The sequence below is a fragment of the Xenopus laevis genome, chromosome 2L, assembly GCF_017654675.1.
Source record: "Xenopus laevis strain J_2021 chromosome 2L, Xenopus_laevis_v10.1, whole genome shotgun sequence".
Classification (NCBI taxonomy): domain Eukaryota; kingdom Metazoa; phylum Chordata; class Amphibia; order Anura; family Pipidae; genus Xenopus; species Xenopus laevis.
Window position 1 is genome coordinate 167373353 of NC_054373.1, and position 22026 is coordinate 167395378.

The following is a 22026-nucleotide window of genomic DNA, read 5'->3' on the forward strand; positions in this document are numbered from 1 at the left end:
TCTGACACCAGATAATCTATGTTGGAGATGTCATAAAGACGCAGGGAATATTTCTCATATCTGGTTTTTCTGCGAGAAGTTGCAACCATTTTGGGATAGCATTAAACAGGCTTGTCGGGAGATTCTGGGCTATCAGGTTGATTTAACACCTCAATTACTCCTATTACTTCATACTGAGATTCCGGAACATACATTCAAGTATAGCCTGCTAAATCAACTATTACTAGCAGCAAAAATAATAATCCCAAGACACTGGAGAGAAGTCACTCCCCCGACTTTTGAGGAATGGGTTGCCAATGACAGGGATATTTACCTTATGGAGGAACTGACATCATATCAAACAGAGAAAAAAGATAACTTTATGTCGACCTGGCAGCCCTGGATCTCCTACTTACATGCACGTGACGAACTGTGAAAATATAGCAATATGCGGGAACGTTGGCCTTCAAGCTCCACCCCCCCCTTACCCCCTCCAACCCTTTTCTTTCTTTTCTACTTTCTTCTTTCTTTGACATTATTGGTGAGAGTTGATTTTTGAAATGTAATCGTACAACAGCATATGCTAACATGTCTGTATGTTGATCAGATGTGATTCTTTTTCCTGTGTTTAATGTACGCTTGCTTGTTCTTATTGAATAAAATATTCTTGAAATACAAAAAAAAAAGAAATTGAAATAGCTATATGGGTAAACATTTAGCTTCAATAAGATTCACACATATTACTGTAAGGAAAATTTGTATATACAATCCTCCATTTTTGTTAAATCTCATGGTTTCTTAGAGACATCCAAAGAGAGAAGTGGGTTGGTCATAGAAGAATTATATGTTTTATAAACGGTTATGGTGTATTGTGTTTGCCACTGGATTCTTACAATCTTAGAATCCTTTTATACCTTGCTAAATACAAGTACCTATTCTGTTGTGTTTGTGAAGGTTCTCATTCATCCAGGTCATGGTATATCTATAGTAAATCATATGGACTTCCTGTATTTTTTTTTGCTCTTGAAGGTGTTTTGCTTTCTTGGCAAAAAGATACAGCAAGTCTAGTTGATTTGACTTATTACTATAGGTAGACTTATTCCATTATTGTTCATGATAATATGACCATATGCTCTAGTTGGACTGTTACATTCAAGTTTATGGTTGATACTTCGTTTTATATCCCTCTGGAATGGGCAAAGTCCTTAGAGTTTAGTTGGGCCAATGTATCAGTGTTAAGAACAATCCAGTTTTTCTTCTGCTAGTTTTCCAAAAATTTTGATTTCAACTAGAGATGTGCCGAATTTGGAGTTGGTTTAGTATTTGGCCAACACTAGCCTTTTTTAGGAGGATTTCAAGAAATCCTTAGAGTTTGGATTTGGTTTGGCTGAACACTTATATTCAAGGTGGATGAACACGATCTGAACTACCAAAAATATATATATATTTTTTTAACGCAAGCATACCTGATTCCACAGATTGAAAGGAAACAAAGATAGTCTATTTCTCTGCTTGCTGCGACAAGTTCCCCATAGGCTAGCAGTGTAATGCAACCCCTCTCTTGCCTTCTATTGTGGAGGTCCCTCTGCTTTCCATAGTAAGTGGATGTCAGATTATCTGGAAAGCAGAATCCATCACTACATAGTGAAACAATGTAAGGGAGGGGTTGGATCACTCTGTGAGTCTGGGGAGGGCATAGGAACTGGTCCAATTGAGCAGTAGAGGACCACCTGGTACCCCTTAGTACTTATCTTCTCCTTCGACTGCTCAGTATTCTGTCCCTTACAATTCAGCCTCTTACTTTATTTAACTGTTGGTATGATGAGAGTTTTAATTACATTCATTATGTGTGGTGGATTGAATTGCACGGCATAATACTGCATAGTTTTTTTGTTGCATTATACCTAAAACGTTAACTATGATTTTGGGTAAATTCATAACAAGGAATTTGGACAGGACTTCTCTGTTTGGAATGAACACTGAGATAAGGATCATAAGGTGAGCAATTATTTGGCTTAGCCTAGCCAAGAGAATGTTCCTGATACCAGTTTGCACTCTACTTCAGACTACGTTGGCCATTTAAAAATGCTTTATCAGCTTCAAATATAACCGTATATAATGTAATCTAATCTTTGTAGGAGTTTAGTCTCAAGGTCAGGAATAAAGGAGTGATTTAGCAGGCTGGGATGTTGGATTGATACACAAGATGCTGAATTAGGGAAGCCTGGTTCGATTCCAGCTCCTTCTAACCTTCAGACATTACATTTGTGTTGGTCTACAATGCCAATCTAAAATAAGTCTGCTTGGTTTACGGATTTACTGCAGGTGTAAAATTGTTTGTACATCATTGGTTAAAAGCTGAAAAGCGCTAAAAGAATGCAGCTAAGGGTTCCTACAGTAAAGATGTGTAATTACCAAAAAAAGGATCTTTGCAGCTCACCATAAAGGCTTGCAATCAGACTGTTGGTGCACAAGGGCAATCCCAGCCCCTTCATGGTATAGATAAAACAGAGAAGACTGACTACAGGCAAGCATCTCAGGAATGCAGGGCTACCATTAGTTTATAAATATCAGTATTACATTGAGTTAAAAATAATCAGATGTACTTTATATAGGAATTGTGCCTTGTGCAGACAGCTCAGCCTCTCTATCTTTTGCCAGTGTCTCCTTATTGTTGGCCTGGGACTGCATTTTGCTAAGCTACAGCAGTAGGCTGTCATTCTAGCATAAATCCATGTAGAAAATCATATTTTTTTTAACATGTTTTCAGTAATCTTAAATTATGGTCCTTTACATCATTGGAAGACGTATTAACTGGAAAATCCCAGGCCCCAAACATTCTGGATGATAGATATATCATATGATGTGTATATCAACTGGACTTTTTATAGGCTGGGTTTGTGTAATGATGGGTTTCTTTTTGCTAAATAAAGAAATCCTCTACATTTGCACAGAAGATTTTTGCAGTTTTAAGTATTTACATATGTATCTATTTTTTTCTTTCAGGTAGGACTATATCGAAAACGATAGCAAAAAAGGTAAGACATTTTGCTTTCCCTTTGCAATGCCCAAGCCTATTTTAGTGGCATCTATTACCCATATATTGTGTTAACTCCTTTACATCATAGGTAAGTGTGGGGTTGGACCATGCTAGAGTTGCTCAAAGTATTGGTAATGTGGGGTTTATGTATTAAAATAGGCTCAGGCTCACCGTTGTCCAGTTAAATCACTCAGAAACTCCAGGGTGAGCTAATGCTGCCTATTTTGAGCACATAGAGCTGTTACGTAGATGGTCACACACAGACACCTAATTTATATATTATCAATACAGACAAATACAAGAGGTCCTCTGCACTCATTATCAATATATTTAGGACATTGAGACATTTTGTGCCTTAAAGAAGAATTCAACCATAAAATAAAAAAAAAAAACCCTACCCTACATAGACCCCCTCCTCCCCCCACCATCCTAGCTGTTACCCTGGGCAAACGCTTTACTTACCCCTCGGTGCAGATTCTGTCCAGCGGAATTCACAGCAGCCATCTTCCGGCTCTTCTGTAATCTTCGGAAAGAAATCGGCGCTTCGCAAATTCCGTGACTTGCATCTCATGCGTAGTTGTCGCAAAACAGAAAATTGCTCCAACTGCGCATGCGCTGATACAGCACTTACTACCCTAAAATTACCGAAGAGAAGAAGATGGCTACCATGAACTCTGCCGGACAGAATTTGCACAGAGGGGTCAGTAAAGACTTAGGGGCATTTGCCCGGGGTAGCAGATAGGCTGGAGGGAGGGGGGTCTATAAAGGGTAGGAGGTAGGGGGTTTTTTACTTTACGGTTGAATTCTCCTTTAAGCTACTAAAAATGCCTTACCCTTTAAACATAACAGGGATTGTTTGTCCATATTATCGCATACTGTTATTTTTTATCCTTGAAAATTAAAATGTATTTTCTTCTTAAAGCTAAACGGTAACAATCTTAAATCTGCCTGTATTTAAAGGAGTTAGATGCTATGTTGTCTCAAGCAACAAAGGCCAAACCAGGATGCACTTTTTTCCGAGATCTTGGAGATAAAGGTAACATTTTCTGTATATTATTTGGGTCTGGGCCATTGAAATGCATTTATTTTAAAGGGTTAGTTTAAAATAAGTATGTAAAAATCAGGGATGCACCGAATCCACTATTTTAGATACGGGCGAACCTCCAAATCCTTTGCGAAAAACTCGGGCAAATACCGAACCGAATCCTATTTTGCATATGCAAATTAGAGGCAGGAAAGGTAAAAGTGGGGAACATTTTTTTACTTCCTTTGTTTTCTGACAAAAAAAATTCACACGAGTTCCCTTTACGTATGCAAATTCAAATTCGGTTTGGAATCCTGGATTCGGTGCATTCCTAGTAAAAATCAACCTTTTTAACTGGTTTTCATTGCATTTAATGCTTCTTATATCATTTGCCTTCCTCTTCTGCCTATATTTAGTTGGCAGTTTATAATAGGGTTGCCACCTTCTTCCGAAAAACAGTCCGGGCGGGTCCGATGACATTGGGGGTGGGTATATGACATCAGAGGGCGGGTGCCAGTCCAGGGTGTACCCGTGACATCAGGGGCGGTGTCATGATGTGGCGATCTCCGATTGGCTGATCGTTGCACCATTCATTTTAATGCCTTAAAATTTGGAAATCCAGACAGGCAGTTTTCACCTGGACAGCCCTCCCAAAAACCTGTCTGTCCGTGTACAAATCTTCTTCACCATGAGGAGGTGCCCTCTTATTGTTATGCAGCCTGTATTATAATGCAGTGTATGCTAGTACCATGTATCTCCCTCTTTTTACCCTTATTTCTAGTTAGGAACAAGTCAGGTGATATATGATCTACAGTATCTTGCTGTAATCTACACGGGCAGCATGTTAATTGTAAATCTCTTTGCTGAACAAACACACATTCTTGCTTTATATTGCGCAGCGATGACATCTCTTTTCAGTAGAACTCACATCAAAGGGAGCCTGACGTTGTTGCACTGTGCCCGCTCCGTACCACTGAAAATATACAAACACACACAGCTCCATCCACATTGAGACCATTAAGGATTATGATGGGAGGCTATTTATATCATATAGAAGTTAGGAGTACTGACAGCCAGAGACATAACTAGAAGTAATGGGCCCCCGCAGCAAAATTATTTTAAGGCTTAAGCAATAAGACATTTTTTACGGAAAGTTTCTATAGAAATTGTGTACCAGTCAGTGTCCCGCTGCAGCAGTTGTTGGGTCTGCATCCTCTGTATCTGTGACCCTGGTGATGGGGAAATGGAATAAACTTGTAATCATAATGTTTTGTACATCATAGTGTTAAAATAAAATAGGAACAGCTTATTGGTCATTGCATCACAATTCTGTCACTGACATACTGTAACTCCACTAAAGGGGTTGTTCACCTTTAAATTAACTTTTATTATGATGTAGAGAGCGATATTCTGAGACAATTTGCATTTGGTTTTCATGTTTTATTATTTGTAGTTATTTAGCTTTTTATTCAATTTCAGCCATCTGGTTGCTAGGGTCCAAATTACCTTATCAACCATGTATTCATTTGAATAAGAGACTGGAATATGAACAGGAGAAGGCCTGAATAGAATTATAAGTAATAAAAAGTAGCAATAACAATACATGTGTAGCCTTATTTTTTTAGAAGGGGGTCACTGACCCCCATATGAATGCTGGAAAGAGTCAGAAGAAAAAAGGCAAATAATTCAAAATCTTTAACATATATGAGCCATTCTATAACATATTAAAAGTTAAGGTGAACCACCCCTTTAATTTCTCAATCTGCAACCCTCCACTTGTTGTCAAACTATTTCTACTTCTGGTATCGTCTACTACCAGAAACCTATTGAAAAACAGCTGGAATTTCCAGTGCAGCAAGAGTTGCAGGGCCGCACGTTGGAAATCCTTTCGCCTAAAGCTAACGTCTCTAGACTAAGGCCAGGCCCAGGCCAGCAATCTTAAAGGAGATCTCAACCCTAATAATAAATATGGCTAGAAATGCCATATTTTTTATACTGAGCTAATTGAACCAGCCTAAAGATTCAGCATCTCTATAGTAGTAATGATCCAGGACTTCACAATTGTCACAATAGTTTCCCATCTTGGATTTTGTTAGGAGTGTCTGTGGGGTTGTTGCAAATTATCAAGCAGAAAATAAGGTTGGCCTGTAATATAAGATGATGCTACAGGGCTGATTATTAAATTCTGATGCGAATTGCACTGGTTTCTGAACTGTCATGTACCAATAAGGATTTTCTAATCAGCCTTATATATTGTGACATTTATATTCTATATATATATATTCAGTATCTAATGCATCAGTCCCCAAGCTCAGTAAGTGACAGCAGCACAGAGCATGAGCAGTGAATCAGCAGAAAAGAAGATGGGGAGCTACTGGGGCATCTTTGGAGACACAGATCTTTACTGCTAAAGGGCTGTGGTTGCCTTGGGCTGGTACAGAAGCCCAAAACATAATGTACAGGAATGGGATTCGTACTCTGGAAACCCATTATCCAGAAAGCTCCGAATTATGGAAAGGGCATCTCCCTTAGACTCCATTTTATCCAAATAATTAAATTACATTTTTAAATGATTTCCTTTTTCTCTGTAATAATAAAACAGTACCCTGTACACAATCCAGATTAAGATATAATGAATCCTTATTGAAAGAAGAACCAATCCATTGGGTTTATTAATGTTTATATGATTTTTTCCTAGACTTAAGGTATGAAAAATTACAGAATGATTTGTTATACAGAAAGCCCCAGGTCCCAAGCATTCTGGATAACCGGTTCCATACCTGTACAACATTTCTGCCCTACTTCTTTAGTTAAACTTTAGTTCTCCTTTAATGTCTTGAATAATGGCAGGAGGACTACTGTGTCTGCTACAGTGGTGTGAAAAACTATTTCCCCCCTTCCTGATTTCTTATTCTTTTGCATGTTTGTCATACTTAAATGTTTCTGCTCATCAAAAACCGTTAACTATTAGTCAAAGATAACATAATTGAACACAAAATGCAGTTTTTAAATGAAGGTTTACGTTATTAAGGGAGAAAAAAAACTCCAACTCTACATGGGCCTGTGTGAAAAAGTGATTGCCCCCCTTGTTAAAAAATAACTTAACTGTGGTTTATCACACCTGAGTTCAATTTCAAAGGTTATAAAGCCATTTCTAAAGCTTTGGGACTCCAGCGAACCACAGTGAGAGCCATTATCCACAAATGGCAAAAACATGGAACAGTGGTGAACCTTCCCAGGAGTGGCCGGCCGACCAAAATTACCCCAAGAGCGCAGAGACAACTCATCCGAGAGGCCACAAAAGACCCCAGGACAACATCTAAAGAACTGCAGGCCTCACTTGCCTCAATTAAGGTCAGTGTTCACGACTCCACCATAAGAAAGAGACTGGGCAAAAACGGCCTGCATGGCAGATTTCCAAGGCGCAAACCACTTTTAAGCAAAAAGAACATTAAGGCTTGTCTCAATTTTGCTAAAAAACATCTCAATGATTGCCAAGACTTTTGGGAAAATACCTTGTGGACCGACGAGACAAAAGTTGAACTTTTTGGAAGGTGCGCGTCCCGTTACATCTGGCGTAAAAGTAACACAGCATTTCAGAAAAAGAACATCATACCAACAGTAAAATATGGTGGTGGTAGTGTGATGGTCTGGGGTTGTTTTGCTGCTTCAGGACCTGGAAGACTTGCTGTGATAGATGGAACCATGAATTCTACTGTCTACCAAAAAATCCTGAAGGAGAATGTCCGGCCATCTGTTTGTCAACTCAAGCTGAAGCGATCTTGGGTGCTGGACAATGACCCAAAACACACCAGCAAATCCACCTCTGAATGGCTGAAGAAAAACAAAATGAAGACTTTGGAGTGGCCTAGTCAAAGTCCTGACCTGAATCCTATTGAGATGTTGTGGCATGACCTTAAAAAGGCGGTTCATGCTAGAAAACCCTCAAATAAAGCTGAATTACAACAATTCTGCAAAGATGAGTGGGCCAAAATTCCTCCAGAGCGCTGTAAAAGACTCGTTGCAAGTTATCGCAAACACTTGATTGCAGTTATTACTGCTAAGGGTGGCCCAACCAGTTATTAGGTTCAGGGGGCAATTACTTTTTCACACAGGTTTGGATTTCTTTTCTCCCTAAATAATAAAAACCCTCATTTAAAAACTGCATTTTGTGTTTACTTGTGTTATCTTTGACTAATAGTTAAATGTGTTTGATGATCAGAAACATTTTGTGTGACAAACATGCAAAAGAATAAGAAATCAGGAAGGGGGCAAATAGTTTTTCACACCACTGTATATACCAGAGCTGTATATTGAGAAGGTGTTGGGACTGTTTCAATACAGTTTACATTTCAGTAAGTGTATGGCCATAGTGCGAAATTCAGAATATAATCAAAACCATCACCTCTCAAAACACGTATTTCCCTTAATGGGGTAGATTACCTTTCAGTTATCTTTTACTATGTCTTTGAATGGCCATTCTGAGCAATTGTATCAATTTGTAGTTGTAGTTGAGTTGTATCCAAAAATCGTCCAGCTATTGGTCAAATTAGAAGATGCCATTAGTAGTGGATCTTATAATGTAAACCTGACGAAGGGAGGTGCAAACCCCCTCGAAACGTTGTTCTGTACTTGGAATGGTAAAACTGGCAAAAATAAAGGATTATTTGGACAGCAAGAAGTGGTGAAGTGCTTGCCTTTACTGTGAAATTTTGCTGAATGTGGACGTGGCCGTATGTCTAAGGGCAGGACTCCACGGACGATTCCACCGCGCAAAAACGCGTCACGTCGGATGCGATGGAAATAAGGGAAGTAATGCTATTGTCGGATCAGTCACATGTCGACGAGACACGACTGTCGGACGCAGACACGATCCGACAATAGAATGACTTCCCATAATTTGCGCTATGCGTCGGATCGCGGCGGAATCGTCCGTGGAGTCCTGCCCTAAGGAATAGCCCCACCATATGCAACAACACCTGCAGAGTGTACAGTAAGTAGTGCTCCCTATATCTCTTATTTGTTTTATAATGTATGGCCACCTTAACGATGATGTTAGTGCTACCCCAGTGACAGATATTCATATACAAGGCATTTCAGTGCGGTCACCTCGGGTATCCCTTGGTAAGACACCTATAACTGTCGTCTCCATTCCCAGATTCATGTTGTGCCAATCTTCCCCAACATCCCTTATAATGAAAATTACCATTTTACTGTTGGAGACTGATGACTTTCCTTTATCTTTTAATTTGCCCCAATATAAACGGAAGTAAATGATGTTTACTCTTCAGTAAGCGGTGTTTAAACATGCCACACTGAAATGTCTCCTGTATGATATAAGCTTCCACTGAGTGATTAATCCCTGAGTGCCTGGGGGGGCTTTGCAGTGCCTTTCAGGTCATTTGACACGGGAGGATCTAAAACAGCAATTTATTTTCCGATTTCAGCATCCCCGGTGCTAAAGTGCAAATTGCAGCTTTATGGAACATTATAACCACTACCTACATTCTTTCACATGTAAACAAGGTTTAAAGGGGTAGTTCACCTTTAAATTAACATTTTGTATGTTATTGAATGTCCTTTTTTTAAGCAACTTTTGACTTGCAGTCATTTTTTTTTATAGTTATTTTTATCATTTGTGGTTTTTGAGTTGTTTAGCTTTTTATTCAGCAGCTCTCCAGTTTGCAGTTTGTCATCTGGTTGCTAGGGTCCACATTCCCATAGCAACCATGCATTGATTTGATTAAGAGCCTACAATATGAATAAGAGAGGCCTGAATAGAAAGATGAGTAATAAAAAGTAGCAATAGCAATCAATACATGCGTAGCCTTACAGAGCATTTGTTTTTAGATGAGGTCAATGACTCCAACTTGAAAGCTGCAGAGAGTCAGAAGAAGAAGAAGAAGAAGGCAAATAATTCAAAAACTATAAAAAGAAAAAATGGAGGCCAATTAAAAGTTGCTTAGTATTGGCCATTCTATAACATACTAAAATGTAACTTAGAGGTGAATCACCCCTTTAAATGGGGATCACTGACCAAACCAGCCAAAAAAAACTTGCTCTGCGAAGCTACATTGTTAATGTTGTTTTTTATTACATATCTTATGCCCTTTTATTAGACACCAGTGGGATCACCTGACTATAGCTGGGAAGGGAATGTCGCTGTCTTAAATATATTGATAATGGGTTGAGTGCAGAGGACTCTTGTATTTGACTATATGTATTTTGTGGTCACAGCCTCATTGCACCCCCGCCTAATGGTTTTTTAAAAAATAGTGGTGAGCACAACTTTCCCTTGTTTGTTATAGTTTATACAGGAGCAGTGACCAGCTCCATGTTGTAGCTCCCACCCTTCCCAGCTATAGTCAGGTGATCCCACTGGTGTCTAATAAAAGGGCAGCCAAGTATGGAGGTTTACTTTGAAAGCAGCAAGTTAAGTTGCAGGTAATACCTAGTCCCTTTGTAAAATGTATAATGAAGCAATAGAATTCTTAATGAATCAGATAAAATTGAGCATAGGACTGGCCAGATATGGGATGACTTTGACGTAGTTGGCCAGCTTAAATATATTGCAATATATGGACAAACAATCCCTGTTTTGTTTAAAGGGTAAGGCATTTTTTAGTAGCAGTATGCACAAAATGTCGCTGTCTTAAATATATTGATAATGGGTTGAGTGCAGAGGACTCTTGTATTTGACTATATATATATATATATATATATATATATATATATATATATATATATATATATATATATATATATATATATATATATATATATATATATATATATATATATACACAGGTACGAAACATGTTATCCAGAATGCTCGGGGCCTGAGGTTTTCCGGATGAGGCTATTTCTATAATTTGTATCTTCATAACTTATGTCTACTGAAAATACATGGAGTCCCCGGGTAGCAAACATCCTACTTACATACAACTCGCAGTTAAAAATTGAGGCTATTACAGTAATGTACTGCAGTTTAGCTTGCCCTTTATTAGCATTTAGCTTTAATAAACCACCCACCCCAACACCCTCGCAGGGATCTGCAACCTTGGCTCTCCAGCTGTTAAGGAACTACAAGTCCCACAATGCAATTAAGGAGTCTAATGAAGGAGTCTAAAGGCAGATGCATTGTGGGACTTGTAGTTCCTTAACAGCTGGAGAGCCAAGGTTGCAGATCCCACGGTGTGTGCTGTCTACTGTAGAGCACAGAAAGTTATAAATAAATATTTTTTTTTTAAGACAAATATCTGTCGAAGTTTTGTTTGATAGGTAAATGTACCTTTTCCTACTTACATACAGATTCAGCTTAAAGGAGCTGTTCACCTTTGAGTTAACATTTAGTATGTGATAGAGAGAGTGATATTCTGAGATAATTTGCAGTTGTTATTTATCTTTTTATTCAGCAGCTCTGCAGTTTGCAATTTCAGCAATCTGGTTACTAGGGTTCAAATTACCCTAGCAACCATGCATTGATTTGAATAAGAGACTGGAATATGAATAGGAGAGCCCTGAATAGAAGGATCAGTAATAAAAAGTAGCAATAACAATACATTTGTAGCCTTACAGAGCATTTGTTTTTTTAGATGTGGTCATTTGAAAGCTGGAAAGAGCCAGTAGACGTGAGTAAATTTATTCTAAAACTGTAAAAAATTAATAAAGAAGACCATATGAAAAGTTGCTTAGAATCAGCCATTCTATAACATACTAAACGTTAACTTAAAGGGGAAGCACCCCTTTAACAACAGACCTACACACCTTATGATGTATGTAACCTGGGGACTGCCTGTAATTTAAAAGAATTTAAAAAATTTATAGGATTGTTATCCAATAAGGGTCAATTATATCCTAGTTGGGATGAAGTAGAAGGAACTGTTTTATTATTACAGAGAAAAGGGAAATCATTTATTATTATAAAATTTTATATTATTACAGTATAAAATTTAATTATTTGAATGAAATGGAGTCTATGGTAGATGGGCTTCCTATAATTCGTATCTTTTTGTATAATGGGTTTCTGGATAATGGATCCTATACCTGTATATTTTCATTAACTGATGACAGTGACTATAATTGTGGATGCAATTCTGTTGGTCCAAATCACTCAACTGAACTGGCCCATTACTTGATACTGTGTGAATGTAGATGGATAAGATTTCCAGGTGGAATCTGTGCCAGAGTTCTGCAGCGGGTAAGCACAAAAACCTGCGGTACCCTGCGGGTTGCAGGTAGAAGTTTCGGGAGCAGGTATAGACGCGGGTCGGCGGTTCTCCGGGTTTGCAGGTCACGGCTGGGGTCGCTGGTCAATAGCAAGTTTTACTCCTTTTTTTCTGATCACGCCTACTTCCAATGATGTCACTTCCGGTTTACAACAACAGCACTTCCTGTTTTACTGCTTTTTTGCTCCTTTTTTTCTGATCAGCACTTCCTGTTTCTTGATAATCAGCGGGTCACGGATCGGGTTGCGAATAAGGTACTTGTGGGTTGGGCCCAGTAGCGGGTCCAAGTGGGTAAGTATGCAGGTTGCGAGTCCGGGTTGGGGTCACGGGTAGGGATGTCGCGGACTGTTCGCCCGCGAACTAATTCGCGCGAACATCGACTATTCGCGTTCGGCGAATGTTCGCGAACGTCGCGCGACGTTCGCCTTAGCTGGCGCTTATTTTTGCCCTCTCACCCCAGACCAGCAGATACATGGCAGCCAATCAGGAAGCTCTCCCTCCTGGACCACCCCCACACCCCCTGGACCACTCCCCTTCCATATATAAACTGAAGCCCTGCAGCGTTTTTTCATTCTGCCTGTGTGTGCTTGGAAGAGCTAGTGTAGGGAGAGAGCTGTTAGTGATTTGAGGGACAGTTGATAGTAACTTTGCTGGCTAGTAATCTACTTGATACTGCTCTGTATTGTAGGGACAGAACTCTGCAGGGATTTGAGGGACATTTTAGGTTAGGTAGCTTTGCTGGCTAGTAATCTACCTTCTACTGCAGTGCTCTGTATGTAGCTGCTGTGGGCAGCTGTCTGTCCTGCTGCTGATCTCTCATCTGCATCTGTTCTTCAAACAACTGCCACCTAGCTGTCTAAATATCAATAATAATACCGTCTCCAGAAACACCACCCGAGTGACGTTTTTCAAGCAGCAATAATATATTCCGTATCCAACGGCTGTAGTGTATACGTTGCCCTTGCAGGCATTATTTGCCCAGTCTTTAACCAAGTGCCACCTAGCTGTGTGAGCTTTTTCACATTCCGTGTCCAGAAACATCACCTGAGTGACGTAGTGTGATTTCTGCCCTTTACAGCACAAAACGCAGCGCTGTGTCAACAATGGATTTTTCAGATACATTTTTGCCCTTGATCCCCCTCTGGCATGCCACTGTCCAGGTCGTTGCACCCTTTAAACAACTTTAAAATCATTTTTCTGGCCAGAAATGTCTTTTCTAGCTTTTAAAATTCGCCTTCCCATTGAAGTCTATGGGGTTCGCGACGTTCGCGAACTATTCGCATGTTTTGTCGCAAGTTCGCGAATATGTTCGCGAACATTTTTTCCGCCGTTCGCTACATCCCTAGTCACGGGTCGGGTTCGGGTTTAACAAATTGGTTCCGCACAGGACTCTAATCTGTGCGGAAATTTCCAATGGTAAATCCATTTAGCCAGTGATCTGAATGGGCTGCACGGCTCTATCTGCGCACTGCTCAAATCCCAGATCTGGCCCTTTTGTTGGCCAACATCGCTGGCATGAAATGAATAGAATACCCCTTTGTTCTGTGGTGTCATTGAAGTTTATGTTTCAAGCTTTGAAGTGCAGTTTTCGTGGAGGAAGAATGAAGATCACCTTGCAGAAAGGACATATTCCCCTGTTACAGAGAAGTCTCTCCCTTGGCACGAGGCCCGGCCCAGTAATCAGTGCAATCTAGTAACCTGTTTCCATATTCCCTGTGAAATCCCTACATCTCCTCTGTTCCAAAGCAGCGCAGAAACCAAATACTTTGATCCTTCTCAGTAACATTAGAGGAGTACTAAATATGACAAAGTGCGCTTAATTTATTTTCCCCTTCTTATAAACAATGAACATTTCGGAGCAAAGAAAGAGGGAGAAATCCCAGGATTTAGTGCCGACTCTTTTATGAAAACAAATAAATGTTACTCCTTTAAGTGAGCAAAAGCATGAAACAGATGCTTATGTTTTACCCAAACAAACCGACTCTCGGCGCAGCACCAACAGAGGAGCCGGCCTTTGCGCCGTCCAAGTCTTAAAGGATGACGCTGAACTACGTGAAACTGATCCGCACTGCAATTATTTGTGTAAATGTGACACGGTAACATAAACTGCATTGTCTCTAGTAAAAAATGAGGCCAAATGCTTGAAATCCGCTTTTGGCCATACGTCTACCTATTGGAATGATGTTTCTTTCCCATCCTAACGTTTTCTTTCTCTTTCAGGACTGATTTCTTACACGGAATATTTATTCCTGCTGACAATTCTCACAAGTAGGTTTTTCCCTTAATTCGTCTTTGTTTTTAAACAGAGAAAGGGTCTTTTCAGCCAGCTAAAAGTCATTGGAGGCTGATACAGGGAAGGTGTTAGGGGAGGATAGAGGGCCCATCCTGGAAGAAAATGTTCCTGGTAAACATGAACAGTTTATTATACATTGTGTAGAATACAAGTATTTATATGAGGAATGTGCAACTGTCTCCCTCCTTCCTGAGACCCCAACCATGCTGCATTAGCTCTGTGCCACAACTCCTGTGCTTGATGATTCTGTATAGACACAAACTCACATGAAAAACAATTTCCTAGCTGACCCTGTAGAATGATGCTGTCTAACTGTTACCATGAGGTGGACCAATCATTTGTTATATTACATGTTCGGGGACAAGATTATATAGTGAATAAAGTCATGGAACTCCGAGATAACTTCTAATATCCTCATATTTTACAACTGGGGGTACTTTATTTATTATAATACACAAATTTCAGTGAGTCATGCAACAGAAATGACATCAGAACTCACCGTTTATAACTGATGACATCAGAACTCACCGTTTATAAGAATATAATTTACAAGATATTCATGGCTTTTGTGTATTATATAGTGAATAATGTACACCTTATAACAATATAAGGATATTATAAGTCATAGAGGAGTTCCATGATATATATATATATATATATCTATATATATCTATATATATCTATATATCTATATATCTATATATCTATATATCTATATATCTATATATCTATATATCTATATATCTATATATCTATATATCTATATATCTATATATCTATATATATATATATATATCTATATATCTATATATATATATATATATATATAAAATACACAAAAGCCATGAATATCTTGTAAATTATATCCTTATAAACTGTTCTGATGTCATTTCTGTCACATGACTCACTGAAACGTGTATTATAATAAATAAAGTAACCCCAGTTGCAAAATATGAGGATATTAGAAGTTACCTCGGAGTTCCATGACTTTGTACTTTATTCACTATATATATATATACGAAATCCAAGGGTGCACTCCGTTGACTCGGTAGAAACCTGGGTGCCAGCCAAAGTAAATAGATATTGCAGAAAGAAGCGACACTCACAGGATGTTTTCAATGCAGGATAGTTGTGTATTTATTCCACTCAACGCTTCGATCCCCCACAGGGATCTTCGTCAGGAGATTACAAACAAACACTTTGTTTGTAATCTCCTGACGAAGATCCCTGTGGGGGATCGAAACGTTGAGTGGAATAAATACACAACTATCCTGCATTGAAAACATCCTGTGAGTGTCGCTTCTTTCTGCAAATATATATATATATATATATATATATATATATATATATATATATATAAATATAAATAGTGAATAAAGTACCTCCTCTTGTAAAATATAAGGATATTATAAGTTACAGAGGAGTTCCATGGCCATATAAAAGAATGAGGCAGTAGGCTTTCATAAAGATCATGGAACTCCGAGGTGACTTCTAATTTCCTCATATTTTCCAACAGGGGGTACTTTATTTATTGTAATACACAAGTTTTAGTGAGTCATGTGACAAAAATGATATCACTACTCAGTTTATAACTGATGACATCAGTAGTCACTGTTTATAAGGATATAATTTACAAGATATTCATGGCTTTTGTGTATTATAATGAAATTGTGTCATTAGTAGAGTCCTTGAGCAGTCTGGTGGCCATTAGAATCTCTTTTTAAGCTGGCCATAGATGCAAAGATCTGATCGTACGAGTCAACGTACGATTGGACTTTCCCATCTCCTGACCTGCCACTAACCATTCAGATCAAAGTCTTACCAATCCGATCAAATAAAGTAGTAAATGAACAGATCAGCCAATGTTCTGCCCCTGACAGCAATCGTACGATAGTTATGTCTGACAAAGCTAGTGACAGTCTCCCACTGAAAATCGTACGATCGGCAATACACGCAGAGATATTATCGGCAGCCGACAGAAATTTTCTAACCTGTCCGATCAACCAAAAAACCGATCTCTGCCCGAAGGAAAAATGTTGGGACTCTCCACACATGGTCTGAAAATGCACAGATCTGCTCTAGAAGAACCCCCATGTTTTTTAGTCTCACCATGCAGTCCATCTTGCCATGGGTTAGGGCAGTGTTCTCCAACAAATGGCTCATAAGTAACATGTTGCTCACCAACCCCTTGGATGTTGCTCCCAGTGGCCTCAAAGCAGGTGATTATTTTTGAATTCCATGCTTGGAGGCAAATTTTAATTGCATAAAAACACTTGTACTGCCTAATAGAGCCTCCTGTAGGCTGACAGTCCACATAGGGGCTACCAAATAGCCAATCACAGTCTTTATTTGGCTCACCCATGAACTTTTTTCATGTTTGTGTTGCTCCCCAACTCTTTTACATTTGAATGTGGCTCATGGGTAAAAAAGGTTGGGGATCCCTCGGTTAGGGAAAATAAAGTTTGAATTATGAAACTGGACTGTTAGTTTATTTATACCGGTAGTAACATTAATATTTTACTAACAGCTATGAACTATGCATCAGGGTTCTTAGAAAATGCTCTTTCTTGACCAGTAGCTGCAGGATATGGACACAGTAACCCACTAGAAGCATTGATCTTGATAAGATCTTGATAACAATGGGGACACCATATTTGATCTACTAAATCAGTTCCCATTGTCAGCACTAGATTATCTTGGGGGGTAAATTTTGGGTCAGCCTAAAGGTCAGTTTTGATCAGATTTGGTGGGTGGAATACTAATATATTCTTTCCTGGAGCAATTCAGACTTTATATATGTGAAATAGTTATGAATAAAGAGCAGCTTTCACCCAGCAATCCTAAGAGCGCATCTTTAAGATGCAGCTAGATATGCCTTCAGGGAAGCTGGATTTGATTAGCGACATAATAATTTGACACCAACTAAAATGTTTTAAACATAAGATGCTTGAATTCAGCATATTGACTCCTGAGGGCATTGCTTATTGTGATACACACTCTCCACGGTATTGTTAGCTGAATTCCATTTTTATGCTTTTGTCACAGAACCATCCCTTGTCCTTAAAGGAGTTGTTCACATTCCAAACACTTTTTCAGTTGAGTTGTTTTCAGATTGTTCTCCAGCAATAAAGACTTTTTTCATTGACTTTTCAGGTTTGATTTTTTTTTTTTACAGTTTTTCCAGAATCTAAGCTTAAAGTTTCATGTCCTTGTCTCTGGTGTTTGAGTCTGGCAGCTCAGTAATTCAAGTGCAGACTCTAAACTGTTACAATTTTGCAATATTTAGTTTTTATGTTTTTCAGTAGCATCTCTGGAGTATTAGCAACTATTGTATCAATTCTAACAGCTGCCTGTAATGAAACTCAGGGATTCTGCTCAGCAGAGACAAAGATAAGAAATATATCAATTAAATGTATCAATTTAAAACAGTTTAGAGAGTCGGCGACCCCCTCCTAGAGCTGCTTTATAAAAACATAAGTAGTTGAAAAACGAAACTTTACACATCAATATTGGAAAAAAGTTCGCACATATAATAGAAAGTAATTGGAAAAAGTCTTTATGTCTGGTGAACTATCTGAAAAAAGTGTTGGAAGGTGAACAACCCCTTTAAAAAGTAAATGGAATTTTAAGAAAGTTATGAAAAACAGACTCTAGGCATATTTCAGTAAATCCTCTGCCTGGCTTCTTTAAACAAACATTAAAATAGCAATTGGCACCTATAAAGCACAGCCGTTTGATCGGGGAGACCCTCTGTATTTCTGTGTGTAGTGCTACCACAGACCAAGAGATGCCCAACTCCTTGAGTTTCCAGCGGTATTCTAGAAGGGCAACATGTGCATCTCTATTTACAAGGAGCAAATTCCAGGGGCAGGGTGCATAGTGCTAAAAACATGGTGTTTTGCATGTGTTTCAGCCCTTTGCACCTTGCCCCTTTTAATAAGTAAGCCTGCAAATTGCTATGCTAGTTTTCCTTTAAATGCTATAAAAACCAAGAGTTTGAATATAGCTCTAGTGCCACCTACAGGGAAAATATGCTAACTTTTCCTACAAGGTATGCACCATTTAAAGGTGCCGTTACACAATGTTAAGAATTATAGGCGCACATATTTTTGGGTCACAAAGTAGTTCCCACATGCCTTCAGTCCCCATGGGATATCAGTACTGAAGTTAAATTAATAATTGTTCTGGGGTTGCCTTTGTTTATAAATGGCTTTGAACCACTGCTTTCAGTGCCAACTTCTGTGTCCCCTTAATGGCACAAAGCTAAGATCTTATAGTGGCAGATGAGATTTAATATAGATAAATACAAGGCTATGCCTGATTTTAAAACATATATGTTATATATAGGTTTTATGGAGCACCATGGAATATGTTTGCACGTTGTAATTAAACTATAATAGAGCTATAGGATCTGTTCTCCTGAAACCCGTTATGCAGAAATCTCCAAATTACAGAAAAGCTGTCTCCCATAGACTCCATTTTATCGAAATAATCCACATTTTTCAAAATGATTTCCTTTTTCTCTGTAATAAAACAATACTTTGTACTTGATCCAAACTAATATGATCAATTTGGAAGCAAAACCATCCAATTGGGTTTATTTAATTTTACATGATTTTCTAGAAGATAAAATTACAGAAATGTATCTAGAAAACTCCAGACCCCGAGCATTCTGGAAAACAGGTCCCATACCTGTAGTAACATTAGTAGAACTTAGTTCGAGAGAAGGAATAGAGGAAAAAAAGTTAGAATTTTGAATGGTCGAATATGGCTACTTCGACCTTCGACTACGACCTTCGACTTTGAATCGAACGATTCGAACTAAAAATCGTTCGACTATTCGACCATTCGATAGTCGAAGTACTGTCTCTTTAAAAAATTCTTCGACCCCCTAGTTCACCACCTAAAACCTTCCGAGGCCAATGTTAGCCTATGGGGAAGGTCCCCATAGGCTTCCTAACAATTTCCTGATCGAAGGCATATCCTTCGATCGATGGTTTAAAATCCTTCGAATTATTCATTAGATCGTAGGAATAGCACAAAATCTTCGACGTTCGAATATCGAGGGTTAATTAACCCTCGATATTCGACCCTAGGTAAATGTGCCCCTTTGTGTATAATATGCCGAGATTCAAGATTCCTGAATCTTTCAGGAAGGGTTTGGTTGAATCACAAACTGAATCTGGACATAATGTGCAAATTAGGGTAAGGAAGTGGAGGGGCCACATGCAGTGCATAGAAATTTTTTCCTTGATCATGTGACCTAAATTCTCATGATTTTAAGGGTTTGGTTTAGCAAGGCACTTGCACCTTGCTCCTCAATTCAGAAATTAAACGGGCTGGCAATGAGTACACAGTCGGAACTTCTGTGAGCCTGCACTTTGTTACAGATTCTAAGTCCCTGGTTAAAAACAGACATCTTCTGTCTTTCCCGGGGAGTTATATTTCATACCGATCCAGTTCACTTGGCTCAAGAGGCACCAGAATGCAGCCAATCTCTGAAATATCTTAGAACAACATTCCATCGTCAAAAAAAAAAAAGTTTAATTTCAAGAGAGAATGTTCTTTACATTGGACGTTTGTAGCAGCTTTTCCTTTTAGGCTTTCGCTGTAGGTTGTTAGAGTTCACTAGCAATAGCAATCTTAAGACAAATTAAAAACGTATCAAATAAACATTCTGGCATATGTTCAGAAGTAATTTAGAACAAAATCTGGCATCCTGAATACTTACAGTATATTAAAGATTAACGTGAGCTCCTATTAGCTTAGTGAGATCTAACAGAAGAACAAAATTGGGGATGAAAATAACAATCTATTATATGAAATGCTTGGGAACTGGGCTTTTTCCAGAAAGTGGAACAATGTGCCATACAGGTACAGGTATGGAACCTGTTATCCAGAATGTTTGGGGCCTGGTGTTTTCAGGATAACAGATGTGATCTTCATACCTTAAGTCTACTTAAAACATAATTAAACATGAAATAAACCCAAATAGGCTGGTTTTGCTTCCAATAAGGATTAATTATATCTTAGTTGGGATCAAGTACAAGCTACTGTTTGATTATTACAGAGAAAAAGGAAATAATTTTAAAAAATTTGAACTATTTTGATAACATGGAATCTATGGGAGATGGCCTTGTCGTAATTTGTAGATTTCTGGATCACAGGTTTCCGGATAACGGATCCCATACCTGTAATTGAAATCTTTAATTTTTTTTTTTTTTTTTTAAAAAAATAGGATTGTTTTTAAACCAACATGGTTTTGTTCCGCTTAGATACCATCAAGTACAAACCTTTTATATTATGAAAGCGAAAATAGTCAATGAGACAAAAATAAAGTATTGTGTTTAAATAGGGCACTTTGGGAAATGGCATTTCCTTAAAGGGGAACTCCACAAAAACATAACTTAAGCTTTTTAAAAAGTACACAATATCAAGAAACTTTGTAATATACATCAATTAAAATATATGCAGACTTTTCATGATTTTTAATGGTTTCTGACAGTTCCCTAAGCCTAGCCCACTGCTCTCCTGCTGATCTGTCTGACTACTTTGCTGAGCTGGCTGACTACTGTTACTTTGTATCAACAGCCATCTGTCCTCAGCCTGCATCCTCCAAACCCCACAATTCCCTGCACATGTGATCTCAATAAGGAACAGAGTGCAATGTATTGTGGGTTATGTAGTTCCGGCATGCTGTCTGTAAGCTGTGGAGAAGTTGTTGCAGCTGCAGCAATAAGTTTTAGTTTGTAGGCTATTGTTGCTCTGAAAACTTTGTGTACTGAACAGTCTCTAAATCACTACCGAATACCGACCCAATCTTAGTCTTAAAAGGAGAATGAGAGGTGAAATCACTGGGGAATGCCATTTGTCAGGCACCCCCAGTGATTATAATCACTAACTGACACCCCAGGCCAGTTACTTCACTAGAACAGGAATGGGTAGAAAATGACATGGAGAGGCTCTGGCTAATGGTTGTTCACCTTTATGTTAACTTGGGGAGGCCCATTTATCAAAGGATGAATTTTGAATTCATGTGAATATTTTTAAATTCAAATATAATCACAATTCGACTGGGAGGTTATTTAAGAAAAAAATTGAATGACTTATATTCGATCAAATGGTTCCGACCCGAAAATTCGAATCAAATTTTTCTCCCGAAAAAAACTCGAATGTCAGAATGGCTATTAACATCTCTAAATGGCTCAACAGACCTCTGCCATTGACTTGTACATGAACTCGGCATGTTTTAGGTGGCAAATATTAGAATTAGGACTGTTTCCACTAGGGATGCACCGAATCCAGGATTCGGTTCGGGATTCGGCCAGGATTCGGCCTTTTTCAGCAGGATTTGGATTCGGCCGAATCCTTCTCCCTGGCTGAACCGAATCCGAATCCTAATTTACATATGCAAATTATGGGCGGGGAGGGAAATCGTGTGACCTTTTGTCTCAAAACAAGG

General features: G+C 38.6%; 1 protein-coding gene across 1 annotated transcript in view; it reads left to right on the forward strand.

Annotated features, from left to right (window-relative positions):
• The window catches only part of micu2.L (mitochondrial calcium uptake 2 L homeolog), a 204302-nt gene that overhangs the window by 137311 nt on the left and 44965 nt on the right, over window positions 1-22026 (forward strand). Inside the window, exons 3-5 of the mRNA XM_018247734.2 lie at window positions 2986-3017; window positions 3980-4055; window positions 14492-14539. Of these exons, the coding sequence (XP_018103223.1) occupies window positions 2986-3017; window positions 3980-4055; window positions 14492-14539 (156 nt within the window). The remainder of the gene's footprint in view (window positions 1-2985; window positions 3018-3979; window positions 4056-14491; window positions 14540-22026) is intronic.